The sequence below is a fragment of the Falco naumanni genome, chromosome 7, assembly GCF_017639655.2.
Source record: "Falco naumanni isolate bFalNau1 chromosome 7, bFalNau1.pat, whole genome shotgun sequence".
Taxonomy (NCBI): Eukaryota; Metazoa; Chordata; class Aves; order Falconiformes; family Falconidae; genus Falco; species Falco naumanni.
Window position 1 is genome coordinate 42,406,771 of NC_054060.1, and position 19,943 is coordinate 42,426,713.

The following is a 19,943-nucleotide window of genomic DNA, read 5'->3' on the forward strand; positions in this document are numbered from 1 at the left end:
ACCAAAGGAAATGTAAAGCCTCAGAAATTCTCCAACTCTTTCATTCCAGTTCTTAGTCCAGGGGCAAAATTCTAGCACTTACCATCACATGTATCTTAGAGCATTTTCTTTGCAACAGTCAGTTGCATGTATTGCTAATGCTGCAATTCAGCCCAAACCATTATTTTGGAATTACATTTATTGTTTACATATTTTAGAGTCTATAACTTGTCCGTCAAAAATTGATCTAAAAAGTCAATGTAACTATTCAGAAAAAAGTCTTTAAAGAATATCCTCTCTAAAAGATGTATTTAGTAGCAAATACTTAATGCTTTTCTAGTGAGTAGCTTTGGTATATGTGGAGGTAAAAAAGGTTTCTATCTTGATTCTGACAAAACTTTGCCACAACATTGGCTGTGCTTGTGCTGACAGACTGTGCCAGGTGTCAGGTGTGCTTCAAGGTAGCTGCTTAAAGGGACTGACTCTGGGCTTCCTGATGACATCACATTACACCGAAAATTACAGCAATGACAGTCAGTTCATAGGAGGTACTGATAGATGTCCGTTGTGGATAAAAATGCATTACTACATTCTTCATGGTAGAGGTGTATTTTATCTATAACTCTGGGCCTGAACACCTGAAAGTTTGGCTGTTATATCCATAACCACTATGCTGTGTTACTGGTACCATTTACTTAGTGTGTTTGCTGCTTTGCATCGTCATGTGAAAATGCAGACCACTCTACTTTTCATCTTTCCCATCTATAGATATAGATGAATGTCGCTACGGCTACTGCCAGCAGCTGTGTGCCAATGTGCCTGGTTCCTACTCCTGCACGTGCAACCCAGGCTTTACCCTTAACGATGATGGAAGATCATGCCAAGGTACTGTGTGCGGTAAACCACAACTGAAATCTTTGTTCCCAACCCAGCAACACCCTTAAAACTTGCTTAGGTTTTGGAATACAAGTAACCTTCTCAACATTGCTTTTGAAAATGTTCATATCTGGTTTGTCAACCTGAGATATTTCTGTAGTTTCACAGTATCTCAGAGGGGTACGGGTGCAACATCACCGATGTATCAGAAGAAATATGCACACAGGCCCAAGACCCCTAAAATACAGAGTTGCTCAATTCACTGAAATAACCAAGAGTTTAGGCACTGAATTTACTTTCAAAATCTGAGGCTGCATGACCCACCTGAGACCGGAAAACTCTGTCAGATCAGTAAATTAGATCTGACTGTCCCAAATTCCAGACTAGAATCCTGAGCATTAGACCACCTTTTGCTGTGATGCGCTACTTCAATCAGAGCCAGCACAACCTCTTGTAAAGCCTCTCCTTAGCTAAACAGGGAGCATCTTTCCACATGCTGAAGGAAAGTCAGTGCTAATGACGGCCAGAAGCTGCTATTGTCCTAAAAGGAAAAAAAATTAAAATTGGTTTTGTCTTAGCCCTAGGTAACCATGAGGACCATTCCTCATTGCATTATCGTCCTCAAGAAAACCCTGCTGCATTTTGTCTCAGGTCTGTTCAATGGTTTTTAAATTGCAGGATAAAGACAGAAGCATTTGTAATAAATATTTCATCCCCATCTTCTGTGTTATTTTTTAGATTGAAGACATTCCCAAAATGCTTTGTTTCCACACATGTTGTGTTTCCAACATGCTATTTCCAGGCACCAGCCTGAATCCCAATAAACGATACTGACTTGGTTATATGTTTTCAGAACAATTCATTCTGACTGTACAGCTAATCTCTTTGAATTGCTTTACTGTAGTGAATTGAAAATAGGGTTTGGGGAGAAGCCACTGATGCATTGGTTGTTGGTTTCCCATAGATGTGAATGAATGTACAAGTGAAAACCCTTGCACTCAGACCTGCGTCAATACCTACGGCTCTTTTCTCTGTCGCTGTGAACCTGGCTATGAACTGGAAGCTGATGGAGTTAACTGCAGTGGTAACTGTCTTTAGTTATTTATTGTTTCAGTTTCTTTAATTCTATTAAGTTTTCTTTTTCCAATGTATTGTTTTGTACATGCTTTTTAAAAAGTTTTTTTGCCTTGGTACATGGTTAGCAGCAGGATAGCAACTCATATGACCTTCCAGTTAAAGCACATAGCAAATAACCAGAAAAGCACAATGGAGGAGGGCTGCCATCTTTAAAAATGGTTTTAAAGAAATAAGCTAATTATTAAAAAGCTCCAAGATAACAGCAAAACGTTAGAAAATGCTTTGTAATGCTGAACAGGAAGCTTTATTAGAGCAAGTAAAGTAGGGATAGTCCTAGAACATTCTTCCACGATTAAAGAAATACTTTGTCTGTTGAATGCATATATTCCTCTTGCTCTTATTACTGCACACTTCTGCCTGAAATCTTCCTCAGTTTCCCCTGTATGGCTCTGGCTACACTTCAGAAACAGTATGGTTTCTTAGTACAGGTACTGCTAATCTGTTCAGCACATAGCAGAAGAAGCTGTGCTTATGTCACTATACTTTTTCCTCTCTTGTTTTTGTTTTTATTTTATTGCTTTATTTTAATTGAAGGCAAAACTTATTTCTGTGCTTAATGTTCCCACAGCCTGATAAAATTAGAGAATCCAGCCAATATTTCTTGGAAGGAAAAATGCACTGGAAAATACTTGTTTTTTAATTTACAGTAAACAGATGTAATATGCTGTTTCTGAGGGGGAAGATGTTATATGCAGTATGTGTATAGATTAGTGTTTCCAAAGCTGTTTTTCCCTGCAAAGCTCCTTGTTATAAGGGAAGGAACAAAGACTCAAATCTCTAAAGGGTCTTTCACTTTTAACATTTTCAGCTGCAACACCTGCCTTAAGTTTTCTGCTTTCTGATGGAGTTTACGCTTCTAAGTTAGACTCCTGCACCCTTCTATGCGCTCCTGAGCTAGCTTGAGGCCCGAACCAGTTAAGTTCAATGCAATGCCATATAAACATTGCCAGGACAAAATGGTGATAGAAGAGGTGGTACTTGAGCCTTATTCATGTCTGAGAGTTAAGCCAGCAAAAGGGACTTTCCACCACCCAGATTTAGAACAGAAAACCTTTTCTTGAGAATTCTGTGCAAGAAAATGCTTGTCAAAGCTGATCAGATTTCTCTGGATGAGCTTCTTTCACTTCACAAGTGATCACTAGACATCACTGAGGCTTGCAAGGGGGAATGGCTGCTTAGGAGGACACTCCTATGAGACACCCAGGACTCAGATGTACTTCAACAGCCCATGGTCTAGCAGCCGGCTTACCTTGAAGATGGGAGGCATCCCTATCCCAATTCAAGGAGAGAGGCAGAGATTTCAACCTGCCTTTCCCAACATAGGCATTATTTTTTAATCACAGAGGTCTTGCATATGCATTAGGTGTGCTGTGAAATACCTACCATTTGGTCCTCTGCAGGTAGTCAGCAGAATGCCAGAAGTGTTCAGGAACAGCAAAGGTGTGTGTGTCCTGTGTGGGGTCAGCAGCAGAAATGTAGGACCCTCCGGGCTTTAAGTCCCTCCAGCACTTGACAGCAGCTGAGCACAGGTTATATGAATCTGATGTGCTGGAGGTCTGGGCTAGGACACCTAGAGGGTGTGGGTGATATCTCAGTCCCTTTATGGAGTCAGGCCCCAGTCCGTGTTTTACCAGGAAGGTGTTTTTTTCAGCGAACTTGCTAGGGGAAGTCACACAGTAACAGGACTGTGTAGGTGTAGGGTTCCTTTCATCTCCTTTTTGATAATGTGGTTGCAGCCATAAAGCCACTTGGACATATTTGGACTTCAAATACTTTCCAATCCATCTGCACAAAACATCAGAAGTAGATAAATGGACTAAGCCAAATTTAGAAGAAAGGGAAATTCAGTCTGAAGAGTAAAAGTGATTTGCCTGGGAGAGTCAACATGTCAGAGCTGGGAATAAGAACTTGGGAGTTCCTGGCTGGGGCTCTGGCCTTTGTTTCTTTCTTCCCCAGAACAGGGGAAATAAGGAAATGATTAACTGCAGCCTCCCTCAGTCTAGCGCCTTTGCATGTGTTTTCCCCTCAGTCAGCGATGCCTCCATGTGCAGCTCTGAAGTTCGTCTTTCTCGCTCGAGCACAGATCTGCAGAATACAATGACTGTTCAATTCATGAGTGCAAGGAGAAAAGAGCACAGTTTCTGTTTTCAATCAGAGATTTGACAGACTGCTTAGCTTCCTGGGTATCTGGGAGATGGCTGGGCCTTCCAGTAGGTCTGACACAAGCTGGGATGAGCTCTGTAGTCTTGCTGGAATGCCTTGGAAGTAACTGGTTAGAGGCTAAGAAACATAAAATAGCCAGGGCTGGCTGCAGGAGTTCTGCTGGGACTCATGTGGCCCTGGGAACGGGAAGTTTGCTCTCCAGAAAAAAAGAAAAAAAAGGAACCAACACCACCCTGGCAAGTCTTTCCTTTCAAATTACAGTTGCAGCTTTGTTGTTGGAGTAGCTCTATCTCTGATGTAAAACAGAACTGAAAACAGCCAACTAGTGACAGGTATTCAAAAAGAAAAATAAATAAATAAAAGTCACACGTTGTGTTCAGCAGCAGCTTTGGTTTCCCTAGGAGAAAAATGTTTAACCAACAGCTTGTTGTATAGCATTTTGCCAGGTTTCTGCAGAGCTCTAGGGAGCTGGGGGGTGTCAGCCTCCAGCTGGGGTGATGGGCACATAGCCTGGATGGCCACCTGCCTGTGGGACTGCTCTTTTGACTGTAAAGCCAAAGACACTAAACTTTGTTTTACCACTGCAGACATGGACGAATGCAGCTTCTCAGAGTTCCTCTGCCAGCACGAATGTGTGAATGCGCCTGGTTCTTACTACTGTATCTGTCCTTCAGGCTATAACTTGCTTGACGATAGCAGAAGTTGCCAAGGTAAGAACATTCTTGCACTGATTAAAACCTGAGGGGACCAGAAAATAGGTCTTGTGTCTGGAAAGAGGTTTTCAGTTGAGATGCTTGGTGTTGGCATTGCACAGTGAAATACTCATAGGGGCCAATTATGGAATTCTGGTAAGAATGTCATCACGTGAATAATCCCACTGAGGTGAATTGGTATGTTGATATGAAAATAAGACTTTACTCACTAGGAAACAGCTGCGCAGGAAAGCCCTCAGATGCTCTCCTCTCTGCTGCACATCTCTTCAGTTTTCCCATTCTCTAAGGTCAGAGAGCTTGAGCAGCCAATGTCTTTTCTGTTTTTGCAGCACTTAGCAGATGGGAGCACTCCAATAAGCAGAAATTAACGGAGTAAAAATTGATCTTAAAAGAGGGGCCAGTTATCAAAAAGCCACTTCTCATGGTGCAAGACTGTTATGAATTTTGGGGCAATTCCTTAAGATGGAAACCAGTTTGCAAGGGTGATACCTTACACATATTTCCCTGCTTTAGCCTTTCTCTTGTTTCTTGTGTTTTAGATATCAATGAATGTGAAACCAGAAACTTCACCTGCACTTCACAGCAAACGTGTTTCAATATCCCAGGAGAATATAAATGTTTAGACCCAGTAAGATGCGAGGATCCTTATATCCAGATTAATGAGAAGTAAGTAACCTACCCAGGGCCACAAAAGTGAATTGTATCTGTGTGAAGTGTATCTAGAGTGAACCAAATACACTGCATTTTTATGATGCAGCCGTGGACTGTGTCTAGAGAGCTATGCATACATGCTGTTGCTACATTTGCCATTGGTAAGCTTTATGAAATAATAAATTGCAATTCCTTACCAGGTCATCAGGTGGGATATGATATAATATGGTATATGATGATATGATACTCAGATGTGTGGGAAGTTAGACTGGAAAAACACTTTTATCAGTGAGTAAAGAAAACAGCAAAGTTTGTAATGTAATAAGAGACATTTACTTACATTACTAACTGAGTTTCATATATGCTCAAATGCAGCCTGTTTATTAGTGTAAGTATTTCCTGTAAATATTAATTAGCTTGTGTCTGGGAAGTACTTTAAAATATTAGATGACAGTTATAGCAGGATACAAGTAGTTCCCTACTGCTTAAAGGTTAAAAGAGCTGAAAAATCCACAGACTGATTTGCCTTGTCCAGAAAGTGGATATGTCTGGATAGGGCTGTTGGCACTGTTACTGTCTAAATTTGGAATTACCTGAGAAAGCAAAAAAAAAATAAATCCCACATTTGTAAAAATTGCCTGATTCTTTTACATTTTTGTAGGTATTTGCCTAGGGCTCAAAATATTTCATCTCCAGACAGATCTATATATATTGCAGCCCAGTGGTATTTCATTCATAGTGTTTGCACTAAACCCAATTACTTGGGATTGCTTGGTAGCCTAATGTATTTTCTAGAAAGGCAAGAGATGAAGAATCAGCTTCTTTCCATTATAATTTATTCATATATTTACATTCCTTTTGGAATTAGGGCAGCTGAGGAGTGAACACATTCCTTTCTTCCAGTTCTGGGTTTACCTACCTTCAGAGGTAGCAGTCTTAAACTGGAATTTGAATATCTGAAGCCTCTGCATCTAAATTCCCCAGAGCCCAACTACAGAGTCCTTGCAGATCAGCTTGCGCCAGAACTCTTGATCTCTGTGTTTGGTGGCTTTGGCTTTGGCAGTCTAGATGTGACTGCATTCAATTTGTGGCATATGTCTAGAAGTGGTCAATATAAAAGCCAAGTGAATTCCTTGCAATTGTGTTTTCTGTGGAAGGAATTGGGTGTTTGCAATGCCAGGAGCCTTTTTATGGGGGGCATGCCAGATGAACTGTCTGAAATTGGTGTCAGTAGTGGAGATTATAGAAAAAACTGGCAAAAAGACCCAAATCTTTTCCAGTAAATTCCCCAACATGGCTTTTCTAAAGGGACGTCCTGCCTCACAACTTTATTAGAGTTCTCCGAAGAAATGAGCAGCATGTGGCTAGGGCACATGGGCTGCAGTGGTCTGTTTGGGTATCCAAAGGCTTCTGAAAAGAACCTCAAATAAGGTTATTATGGAAATTAAGCAGCCTTAAGTAAGAGAGAAGTCCCTGGTACAGAGGAATAAAAGGTTGAAAGATAAAAAAGAAATATAGTATTGAATTGTCAGCTTTCACAGTGAAGGTCTGCAGAGGCATGAGCTGGGCCTACTTTGTCCAATGTATTTGTAAGCAATGTGGGAAAAAGGAAAAAACATGAGATGGACAAAGTCTGCAACAGTGTCTGAAGACAGTAGAGAAAAGGGTGGGTAGAAAAGAATGGCAGAAGGAGCTTCAATGAGTGTGCAATAAAAATGACAGGTGAAACTCAGTGTAGTTAAATGTAAGGTAAAAAGACAATCCCAAAATCACAATTAAATAAAGAGCACTGATCTGATCATAATCCGTCCAAACTGAGATTTGAGGGTTGTTATGGATAGTTCCATGATCTGCAGTACTCACTAGGGGTCAGAAAAGCAATCTGAATTTGAGGTGTTAATAGGTAGAGAATATCATTAGAGCACACACCATATCTTCAATGCTGTGCAGTTCCTTCACCTCCTCTCAAAAGACATATAACTGGACAAAGGTTCAAAAAGAGCAATGAGGATGGTCAAAACTATGGAACAGCTGTCTTGTGAAAAACAATTAAGTTAGGACTCTTCAGCCATTAACAGGGTCAAATATGAAACCCTGAGCTGCAGAGGTTGACTGGCCTCTCTCCTTTCATTGGAAAGCTGGGAGCATCAAAGTCAGCAAGGGGCAGTGCAGAGAGAGGTGAAGGGGGCTGCAGAACTCCCAGCTGCAGGGGACTGTGGATGCCAAACACTCATGTAGGTGTAAGGGGAAGCTGGACATGGATAAGAAATGCATTAAGGCATTTGTGTGATGAATACACAGAAGACATCTTTGTTTCAAGAGTTTCCCGAGTCATACCACTGGGGGCTGTTGATGGAAGTTTCATCCACTGGGCTTGCTATCCTGCTCTTCCTTAGGGTTCTGCATCTGATGCTAGAGCTTTGGTTTGGTCCAGGATGTCTCAGTGTATGTTTTCATGTAGTATATAAAAGGCTGTTAAACAAAGAATACAACATTTATGTGCATCAGCAGTGAAATTTAACATTATTTTGGGGACAGTTCAGTTTAAATTGCTCCCAGAACAAATATGTACTGGTTATTCTACATCTGCAGAGCTGCTTTAAAGGAAGTACAGGTTTTCAAGGGATCTAAGGAGACAAAGGATGCCAAGATATTTTGGCTTAGAAGACAAGAAAAAGAAGGCAGGGATATAGGTAGGCCAGAATATCAATATAGAGAATACTAAAAGGGAGAAAATTCATTAAAAGTTTCATTACAAGTTTTATTGAGTCTTTTAGCTAGTAGACAACATTGTTTGTTTGTTTATTTATGCAGCTGTATTTGCATATAAAGAATCAGATATTACAGCAATTTGTAACCCCTGATGACAATCCTATCTCTGACAATTAGCCGCTGCATGTGTCCAGCTGAAAATGCCGGTTGCAGAGATCAGCCATTCACCATCTTGTACAGAGTGATGGATATGGTGTCCGGGCGGTCTGTGCCCTCTGACATATTTCAGATGCAAGCAACAACTCGCTACCCTGGAGCGTACTACATCTTCCAAATCAAGTCAGGGAATGAGGGCAGGGAATTCTACATGCGGGTAAGTCTGGTGCTCACTGAGAGAAAACACAGAGTATCTTCTCATTAGCTGAATATTCTTCTGGTAGCAGAACTCAGGTTTTTATTAATATCATTTAAACCTTCAGTATAAGGCATTTTGACATGTAGACATGCAGAGCAGTGTGCTGATCTGCAGGGGCTGCTGGCTTTTTCAGGAAGGTAACCTACCCAAAGCAAACATGCTTGTTTTATGACACTTAAGGTTCAGGCAAGTCCAGGGCTGTTCCCATGTCTAAGAATAGCCCAGGTCTCCCACACTCAAGAGAAAGGTTTGTTATGCCAAACCTTTTTTTATTTGATGGGCAATCAGTAATTGTCACTAAAAGAGTCAATGTTTCTTGTTTGTTTTATTAAGGCTTTCCTTGGAAATTGAAAAACCTGAAAACCAAAAAAATTAGTAAAAACCCCCAACCCTTTATCCCAAGAAATTACTTTCTGGGTTCTTTGCTTTCATTTATTATGTATTTTTTCCATTGAGAACACACATTTTATGCAGATGCTGTTAGAGGAAACACAACTACTGTTTTTTTAATCTGAATTTTCCTCAGAAGACATCTCTGTTCCCCAATCTTTGCTGCATCTCTGACATGCAGGGGTAACGGGAAGTCTCTGCACAGAATGAGGCACAGCTACCAGGGATGGTGACATTCACAAGGCTGATTTTTAGGCCTAGGCAAAACCTGACTTTGATATTCGCACTGAGTGATGTTCAGTGGCTATTGACGGTTCCCATACCTCACAGAAACTGGTAGTGTGATAGACTCCAGTACACGTTTCTCACAAAAGCCTCAGATTCTCACTGTAAAAAAAGGAAAATGTTTCAAAATCCTGAAGTGAGAAGTGGTCCCAGAATGATCATTTACATCTCACAAGAGCTTTCCTGTTGCAAAGTCATTACTGATCCCACTGACCTTTCCTTATCATCTGGGTCAATACACCAGATGCTAAGGCTCCAGCAACCAGCATTGCTCAAATCTGCTAGTTTTGTTTTATTTATTTATCACACACCCATTCATTTGTCACCTAAAATGACCTAAAATGCTTGCACAAGCTGTCCGTTCCCCTCTGCCAGCAGCAGCACCCATCCCACTGCAGGCTGGCAGCTAGCTAGTGGTGCCTACTCGGTACTTTGGGAAGAACGAGAGCAGCAGCAAGAAGGCAAGTCAAGGCCAGGCAAGCCAGGGGCACTGGGGAGAAGCAGGATCCCAGGATGCAGCTCCCCGGGGGCTGAGGCACTAGGGCCTAGGGCCCAGCCGGGGCAGCCCGCCCAGCTCCTCCTTCCAGCTTGGTCAGGCTTCTCTGATCGGAGATAACACAAATGCTCGGTTTCGTGGTAAAACAGGTCCTGATTTGTGTACGTCAGTTTCTGCTGGAAAACAAATTACGCTTGTTTTTAACGTCAGAAGCTCTGATTTTTAAATTCTCATAATCTACTGTTCTGGCCAGATACTTCAAAGGTCTGCTTCCACTTACTAAAACACAGATTTTCTGAAGTGCCCTTTGCATATTCAAAGGTCTCTTCAGAGGTTAAGGTTCTGTGACGTTAACATATGCAATTAGACAACAAACCCTGATCCTGTTCACATAGGAACATCTGTTCTCCAGGCTCTGCTAACATAACCCCTTCTTGGTGTTCACTGCTTCAAAGTAAGTGTCCCTCATCAAACAAAATAAATCTCACACCAAAAAAAAAGTGTCACTACTTGTTTATACCCTAAATCCATGTTTTCATCTTTTTCCCTTTGGACAATAGCAAATTTCTATGTTCAATAGCTCTTTTTGTGTGCAGGGCTTGCAATGGCTTTGCAAACTGTAGAAGGTGATAGTTCATACAAAACACGGAAATGGAGTCCAATGCTGAAATGAAGCTCTCTCTCCCCTGAATTGCAGTGGTTTGAAACAATGCAACAGTAAACAGTTACTTCAGCTGCTTGAAGACCATAGTGAGACAATAGTTTTCAAGAGCTGTTTTTTAAAATCTCACCTGCTTTCTCTTGCTTTGTGCACAGCAAACAGGACCCATCAGTGCTACTCTGGTAATGACCCGCCCCGTGAAGGGGCCCCGTACCATTCAGTTGGACTTGGAAATGATCACTGTTAACACTGTCATCAACTTCAGAGGAAGCTCTGTCATCCGGCTGAGGATATACGTGTCACAGTACTCCTTCTAAACCTGAGTTTGTGTCCTGGAAACATTAAAATAAAAGAGGCGGTTCCTCCTCTGCAGAACTCTCTCCTCAGAAGCCAGTACGTATAGCAGCTCCAAACCAAATCAGTATTTCCACAGACCCGGTGACCTATGCCTGTCTGAGGAGGGAGGCCTCTTCATGCACAGCCCCTACCAGGATGCAGACATCTGAAGATACATTGTCAGCAGATCCCGTATGATTCTTTCTGTGGTCATATATTTTAAGGACTCTTCTTTCCATTGTAAACGCTTCTAGGGTATGAGTCTATGTTTGAAAGACTGTGAACCTTTGTAGCCCCAAGGCTGCTTAGCAAAAAGCACCAAAGAAACTGAGGAAAAAGCTGGCTTTTGCAATCTTGCCTTTTTTTTTTTTTCTTTTTTTTTTTCATTATAAATGGAAAGCAGACAAGCAAGCAGACACAGAAACAAAAAGCCAACTATTGAAACAAGGGATCTCAGAAGTGCTAATTTACATTCCCAATTATCTCTGGAATTATCAGTCAGGCACTTTGCCTCAATTCACCCTGCATTTGTCTTAATTTCACCAGTTTTTTCTTTGATTCTATTTTATAGTTAAAATTCATTGTAAATTCATTCCAAAATACATGTTGTACTATGTAATCTTCTACTTTCTAGCAAAGTGTCACATGTTTGGGTTCCTTCCTGTATTAAATCTTTCTATATAACAGAGTTCATAGAAATCTATCACTGGATGGTATGTTTTACAATATTTAGGATGTTATGATTATTTACACCCAGGCTGTTTGACACAGGTCTCCACTGCCAGAATAGTGTCCAGGGACTTCAGAGCAGATAAGAACCAGAACTCTATTTTTCCCTGTTTCCCTGAGTGTGATAGTTGCAAACAGTTTGCAATGGTTATAAGGTAGTGATACTAACTCTGTAGTTAAGGCTACAATAAATCTCCTGTTCAAGGACCACTCAGCTCAGACCCGTCCGAATTCCTTAGAAAAAAATGAATCGTCCTGTTCATGTGCAGTCTCTCTCCTACATTCCTAACACTGGGGAAAATACACCGAAAGGGACTTGGACCAGTCTTCTCATTCGTGCCTCTGCCATAAAGCAGACCCCACTATACCAGTACCCAGACCTCAAACAATGGGATCCCACCGTTTCCATAGGCAATGTCTTCTCAGGTATAACTACTGTAACCAACAGAAAGTTTCTCCTAATCTGAATCTCCACTGTTGTAGTTTAAATCCATTGCTTTTTAGCCTACTTCCAGTAGAAATAAGAGAACAGTTTATCTTCCCCTTTGCAGCAGTCTTTAACATGTCTGAAGACTGTTGTCATGTCTCCCCTCAGACTGTTCCTCTCTAGTCTAAACAAACCCAATTCTTTTGGTCTTTCCTCATACATCACATTTTCTGGACCTTTGATCATTCTTGTTGCTCTCATCTGGATTCTCTCCAGTTGGTTCACATCTTTTTTAAAGTGCAGTGCCCAAAACTGTGAAAAATATTCCAGCTGAGGCCTCACAGTGCTAAGCTAAATCTATATATATGTTTAGGAGTTTTGGGGAAAAAAAAAAAAAGTATAGTTTGCAGGTATAATGCTTACCTTATTGAAGCCACTGGCAGTTTGGCCTTTTATTTCAGTAGGGATGAGGGTTCTTATGCCTTGTTCTTAAATTTCTCGGAAGCAAGCTCTTTTGCTTCTTCCCCCTGCTGTATTGGCTTATTTGCTCCCCAGCATCGCTAGGGCAGGAAAGATAAACTTTGCTTCACCTTTCTGAGGACTGGAAGTGTTTAATGCTACTTGGAAAAAGGAGTTTATGAAGATTGTAATGTGAGCAGGCTGGAGCAGAGTAAAGCGTTATGTGAGGTCCTCGTTAAAGTGGAGTATTAAATGGAAGAATACAGACTCAGAAAGTTATCACATCAGACTGCGTGACACAATCAGAAAATTGACTCTTGTTCCTAACAAGCTTTGTGAGTTAGTCTGGACCTGGTTTTCCCTAGCTTTAGTAATGACTCTGCTCCTTTTACTTGTACTCAGCTTGAAGGAAGCCCTGATGCAATGGCTCACAGCAATGAAACACTTGAGTGTGCTTTAGCAGCTTCCATTTCTCAATGGTTTAATGTTTCCTCTGTGCTGTTACAATGACCTGGGATCCTGTGGCTCAGAGCTCTGTACACAGGCTGTCCTTTATTGTAAAAACAAATAGGCTGGAGCCTGGCTCTAGAGTTTAGTGGGCCAAGCTGAGGGCAGGAAGCCAATGAGTTTTGTGAGTAGCCGACTTGGAGGAGATAAATGTAGCAGAAATGTGCAGAGAAATATCAGAAACAAGAATGTGTTTCCTGAGTGTATCATGGCTCATCATATAGCCCAGTCTTGGTGGGGAAAACAGAGATGACCAGGAAGGAGGAACGCTAGTTTGTTACAATGGGGCTAAAAGTGCTCATGTGTACCCGATGATGGAAGTGAAATGTGGGAAACAAGCAGGCTCTGGTGGCCCAGAGAGCAGATAAGGGGCAGGCAGGGTCTTGCATTAACGATGTTAAAACTCTAAATATGCAGAAAGCTTTCCTATTGCTTCAAAAGCCCCTTTTCCCCCACTTTGTGCCCCTACATTATGGCTTCTTCGTGCCCTATTGAGGAGCATTCTCTTTCTGCCATGACATCACCTCCTGGAGAGGACGCACACCCTGTTAGGCATCAGACAGCTTCTCACTTCTGGGCTGTTCTCCCATGGCCCCCACATACCAACCTGATTTAACCCTAATTTAGAAACATCAAACCCCAGAGGAATTCCATAACAAAACACTTTGTTAAAAGACTAAAGCTTGAATGCTTGGTTTTAGCAGGGTCCAGCAAATACTCATAAAACAATATTAAATTTTCTATATAAACATTCTGTGCCTTAAAAAAAAAAGTGAAAAGTCTGGAAACAAAGGAATTCAGCCACTTCTCAACCGCCATAACATCTTTCATCACTCACTATCACTCCAGCCAACTTTAACTTTGCCAAAATATATGCCAATCTCAAAATAATAAATTACTAGCAGTTTATAACATCTAAACTCTCCATTTCCTAGTCAGGGTTCTGTTTCCAATAGACCATTGCAGGCTCGTATATTACAGCAATTCTCACCAAATAAAAAAAAGGACTATGCATGTCAGGTTTTTTACAGCATGAAAGTTAAAAATGAAAACTTGCAACTGCTGTACACATTCATGTTCTCCTTTGAGGCCAGGCCTCCCTAAAAGCAGACAGAATTACAGGTCTGCTCAGAAAATATTATTTATTCTAACCTACTGCAGAGGATTTTTTAACACAAAGAATTTTACTGTATGGTTAACAGACAACATTCTGGCCAGCACCAGATGAGGGTACTGGCCCTGGTCTGGGTATGTATGGCTTCCCTCCAGATCTGCTCGAACATGCTCCTTGTTCAGGGTGGCAGAGCCGTTTCCTGGCCAAGCTGGGGATGGACAGCTCTTTGCCTCTCCTGCCTGTTGGCTGCCATGTCTGCTTAAACAAAGGACCTCAGGAGAAAGACCACCTCGCATGGTGTGTTTGTACAGCACCTATTGCCAGTGCAGTACCTGGAATAAAAGTAAAGAAAAGCAGAAATGGCAGTAATCTTTGATACAGATCACAATGATTAGGAAGGAGAATCTATTCTGAAAAATTAACAAAAGGATTAATGCTGGTCGGGTTAGGTGCCAGAGGCAGAAGAATGGCAAGAGCTGTAGAGCTGAATGGGTCCAGTTGTCTAACTTATTTGACCTCAAGATAGTTTTAGGGGATTGACTTTTTTTGACACAGACGACAAAATGTTATTTCACCTAAGAGTTTGCTGGATCCCACAGAATCGCTTTTCAACTTGTGCTTTCTCAATAACTTTGTTGAGAAAACCTAAGTTTCTATGAGTACCTGGTCACCCACCATCAAGTGTCCAGGGCCACTCACAGAGAGCTTTCTCCTTTTCAAGTTGGGGGCCGGCACTCATATTTAGCTTTTTTTTGGCTCAGCTTTTAGAGCAGTCAACTTTCATTTTCTCATAAACATGGTATCAGCATCCACAGAACTTACACATTCATTTTCCTCTGTCTAGAGCAAGTCAAGCAATAGAATCATTACAGTTTGTATCGTCCAAGTTCTCCAGTCTGACTTATTCATGGGATATGCTACTGAACATCTTTCATAGCATGTAGCTGTATTAGAACACAATGAAAATTTCATAGAACAAAGATGTTAAATTAAAAAAAATGAATCAAAGTATGCCCTAATGTTATTCAAGCCTGATAGGCACTATTGTTAAAATAAATCTCTATCCTGGATGGACAAAACCCTTAGCTGGTGTTAATTTGCATGACTCTGCTGCTCTTTAATGGGAAAGATAAAAAGCATCCTTAGGATCTTCCCTGTGTGTGTGTAAAGCCCTGTGCATGTATCTGCACATATGGAGAATTTACAGAAGCTAAAACTATCTGTGGTAGTGTGGGTCTGCATTTTTAAGTCAAATAGTTGTAAGATAACATGGCACAAGCAAATTCTGTTCACTCATATGACATATGTGAAGACAAGTGATTTACACCCATCACATTTTGTTGTTTTAAGTCTTTCAACCAAGTTGGAATAGCTCAACCCCAAAGCAGGTGCCGTGCATGAAGACTGAGGCTGATGGTCATAACTAGACTTTTGGGGATTCCACAAAAAGCCTGCCCAGAATGGTGACCTGCGCTGAAGGGTAGTGTAGGATGTGTAACAGTTCAGAAGTATGGTGCAGGGATGTCTTCAATCCTGCAGCTGCCTCTTCTCTCACTTGTTTCAGTGCAGAGTGCATCTGATGTTTTTAAGTGCTCACATCAGAGATGGAAATCTTACCCATTCCAGGTCTTAATTCAAACTTCTAAGATCCCTCTAGTGGTTTCCATTGGCCAAACTGATCCCCTCACATAACTAATTTTGATGAAGTCACATGAGGTACAGTTTGGGTACGAGGCAGATAGATACACTTTTACACTAGCAGGTGAATAATGATGCAGTGACCTTGATGTAAGAACTGAGGAATGTAGCTGGATAGCAAATGGATCTTTAGAAAACACTTCAGCAACCAAAAATTACCGAAATATTCAATCTCTTTCAGTTCCCTCCTGTATCCCAGAAGTCACTCATTCTCCCTTTTGAGTTTGTCCTGGACAAGTGATCTCATTGTGGTCATGCACCGCAAGTACATTCTAAGTGAGCTCCACTTCTCCTCTGGCACTACATAACTTTTTTCACATTGCTTTTCAAAGATCACTTGTAAGCTATGTGTCTCTTCTTTAGGCTCTGACTGACCTCAGCTGCTTTCCTCACAGCCAAGGCAGATCCATTATTTCGCTACCAGGTTCCTCTGCACCCTCCATCTGCGCAAGCTCTCCATGTGTTTCACTGGAAATGCAGGCACTGCTGTTGACCCATCTGCTGCTTTTGTACCTTCCCCCTGACCCCCCCCACACTGTTGGTGGGCAGCCTCACAGCAGAGTATTCGGTCTGAATTGCAGAAGGGATTGCCCAGGCTGCTGGCAGAGCCTGACTTCATGAAGAGGATTATAAAAAAACCACTCCCACACACAGTTTTGAAGATGCTCTTTTAGGTCTTGATGAAACACTTTTCTCCTGAAATTGCATGCTGGCTTGATAGTCTCAAGGCTTTTTAAGAAGCCTGATAAGGACATGCTTACACAATACATCCTTGGGCTCTTCACAACTTGCATGAAGTTTTCCCAGTTTCCCAACAGAGTATTTGGCTCAGTCACAGAGAGTGTGATGTGACCACCACTATGCTGAAGTCATGATCGATAACCACCTTACATCAGGTCTGGATTTAGCCCAGTTTTATGTTAAATCTTGAATCTCAGTGTCAGTGGTATAAATGTAAACAGATATGTATTATTTTTACAGTAGAGCTGAAAGATTTTTTCCAGTAAATAAACAATAGTATGATTGCAGTACCTCTTTCTCTGTGGGCACTATCTTTGGGTTCTTTATGATTTCTTGAGATATCCTTTGACACTTCAAAATTTCCTCTGGTATTTCAAGCCATTCATTGATGTGTTTCCATGAATGATTCCTCACTCCTGTTCTCCAAAGGCCAACCCAGGCACTTGACTGTACCTACTGTTAAAACATCAAGCTACACCCCAGCCTTTGCAGCGTCACAGCTCATGCATCATTTGTAGAAATTGTTCCTCTCTGTAACCTATAAGGAATTATGTTGCCTTCCCTGAGCTTCTGCAGTGTTCAAAGTAATGCATGTGCATGTGGTTTTCAGGACCTTACTCTGGAGGTTGTTCATCAGCAACTTGCTGCAAATGTTCAGTAATCAACACGTGAAATCATAGCTACAAAGGTTAGTCTTGACAAAATCCTCAAAACATAGTGTTTCCTGGCTGCCTACACACAATGCAAACACAAGTCAAAAGTCCAGCACCAGAGTTCTCCAGTATTCATTAGAAATTACTGGTTTTAAGGAACATTTCTGTCAGTAAATTCATTTTGTAGATTATATGAAATGCAAACAAGGAGGCAGAAGGCCTGCCAAGATTGAGTAGACTTGTTATTCAAATAAGTATCCCCAAAACAACCTGAACCTGGTTCTTCATTTAAAAATAGTCCTTTGGACCCTGACATCTGATGCCGTTCAGGTAGGGGAGGGGGACAGAGAAAGTGCCTGCTTCCAAAACAATAGCAGCTGCTCCACAGAGATCCAGAGCTCCCACAGGGATCAGAAATGCCTGTCAGCCCAAGCCTGTGTCCCAGGTCAGTGAGGAAGGTGCAAAACTCATAGAGACATTTTCTCAGCTGAAGGAGAGACATCTTCATTGACTTCTTTATGATGTCAAGTGGAGATTTACTTCATAGTATGTATAAAATTTCTCATTGTGTTTATGCATCTATGGAGAATTTAAAGTGATAGGACCAAGCTGTGGCCTACTACATGCATACTACCTATAGCAAGCTCTAACATATCTCTGCTGTTCCCCAGGGTTGTGCTCACCCAGAATTACCCAGTCTGACTTGGTGTGAGTTACAACGGTATAAGTGACAGTTTTCCCATAGATGAAAAGAGATAATTATTAAGGGATAAAATTACAATTGAACCAGAAATTTAATAAAAAAGAGCTTGCTCATCAGTTCACCTTCAGTGCTCTGGTTATTATGTCATTTCTATGGAAAAAAAAAATCAACCACAAATCCAAAATATTAAAAAAGAGATTATATCCTTAGAAAGATAAGTGCCCATAAATAGCTCTGGAATGAAGACATCCCACACACCTGGAAAAGGAAGAATTCACTCCTTGACCTCCAACATCCCTGTCTCCCACCAGCAGGATTAAGCATGGTTGATCCTTATGAGGATACAGACACAACAGCTTGCTGATGGATGGGCCAAAGAAGAAGCAGACATGGCCAGAGGCAAGGGAAGGACATAAGAAGATAATGTAGAAGTACTAAGGAACACTCTCAGTGTGCAGGATCTCCAAGACAAGTCTCCCTCTCGCTGCACAAAGCATTTTAGCTTTGCTTGGGCCTTTGAAAGACAGAAAAGTGCTAACAGCCACTTGAATAAAAACAGGAGGGCAGCATTCATGTGTTTGAATGCAGCAACAGCTTCAAAAAAAATCACGCTGCCCTGGCCAACGTGACATCTAATGAGATGCACTGGACACCAGAAGCCTGTAAGTACAGTTTAAGTTACAGCACTTATGGCACCACCTTATACCGACAGTTTCTCCTGCAACCAGTACAGGTGCAGGGAGGAGGGCTCACTGCCCAGCTCGACAGATGCTCCACAGAACTTCTGCTTCTGATTAAACAGTCATTTTGCTAACTCTTACTTGCAGGCTGTCCAGACTAAGAAACTCATTATATTTTGTAATCTCCATTCTTTTTTGGAAGAGGAATACTGTAATTTAAAATTGATGGTTTCAATGTCCCTCATCCTGCCCCTTTAACCTATAACAGTTACTTCATTTGTAGCAGAAAATGAGCTTTTAATTCAGGTACTGTTTTACAACTTGTGAACAATTTACACTGAATGCACCAGTAGAGTCTATTTTAAAGCTTTTTTAAAATAAAAAATGTATTGCTAACAAAAATTATAATTTAATTCTAGTTTATTTTGATCATTGCCTGGTTTAGTGATGATTATATAGGATCATTCCAAGCATTCATGCCAGAATCATGTAACCCCTTTGCAAAACACGTTGAATGAGCATCAGTGATACTAGTATATCTATTGGTCATAAACACCAGTAATATAGATACAGTAGCAGAGAAAACTTGAAAGCAAAATACAATTAATTCTCAAGAGGCTCGTTTTCTTTCACAGTTTTTATGTTGTAAACTCACCCATACTCGGAGGTATATGTGTGTATTTTACCTTCATTTCCTGCTGGGTTTATGCATGACAAGCCTTAAACTAACATTATCTGTATCAAGAGCCTGACATATCTGAGGCATTTCTTTCCCCTGCAGCTTCACTGAAGGTTGGAGCAGGTCATTACTTCTTGTCTGGCTGAGCCCCACAGCAGCCCCCACAGTGCTGTGCTTGTACTGGTAGCTAGAAGGGTGGTGATAACACACCAGAGTTTTGGCCACTGCTGAGCAGTGCTTGCACGGCATCAAGGCCATCTCCCCCACCTTCCCCCCCCTCACCAGTAGGCTGGGGGTGGGTGAGATCTTGGGAGTGGACACAGCCAGGACAGCTGACCCAAAGGGACCAGTGGGATATTCCATACCATATGATGTCTGATCAGCTATAAATGCTAAGAGAAAGGAGGAGGGAAGGTGGTGGTGGTGGGCATTCATTATTTACAACGGTTGTTTTCCCGAGCAACTGTTCCATGTACTGAAGCCCTGCTTCCCAGGCAGTGAACATCACCTGCTCGTGGGAAGTAGAGAGTAACATCTTTTGGTTTTCTTCAGTTTAGCGTACATGACTTTTGTTATTGCTTCATTAAACCACCTTTATCTTGACCCACAAGTGTTTGGTTTTTCCACCTTATTTTCTCCCCCCACCCCCATTCTGCTGAGAAGGGTAGTAATAACAGCGGTTTGGTGGGCACCTGCCTTGCAGCTAAGGTCAACCCACCACATTCTGATGGCAGGGATG

General features: G+C 41.5%; 1 protein-coding gene across 5 annotated transcripts in view; it reads left to right on the forward strand.

Moving 5' to 3' along the window:
• Window positions 1–11,750, forward strand: part of FBLN5 (fibulin 5) — a 55,740-nt gene extending 43,990 nt beyond the window's left edge. For all 5 annotated transcript variants that reach the window (XM_040600020.1, XM_040600019.1, XM_040600021.1 and 2 more), the window contains 6 exons: window positions 748–864; window positions 1,820–1,939; window positions 4,743–4,865; window positions 5,408–5,534; window positions 8,409–8,604; window positions 10,634–11,750. In XM_040600020.1, the coding sequence (XP_040455954.1) occupies window positions 748–864; window positions 1,820–1,939; window positions 4,743–4,865; window positions 5,408–5,534; window positions 8,409–8,604; window positions 10,634–10,795 (845 nt within the window). In that variant the 3' untranslated portion in view covers window positions 10,796–11,750. The remainder of the gene's footprint in view (window positions 1–747; window positions 865–1,819; window positions 1,940–4,742; window positions 4,866–5,407; window positions 5,535–8,408; window positions 8,605–10,633) is intronic.
• Window positions 11,751–19,943: the final 8,193 nt, after the last annotated feature.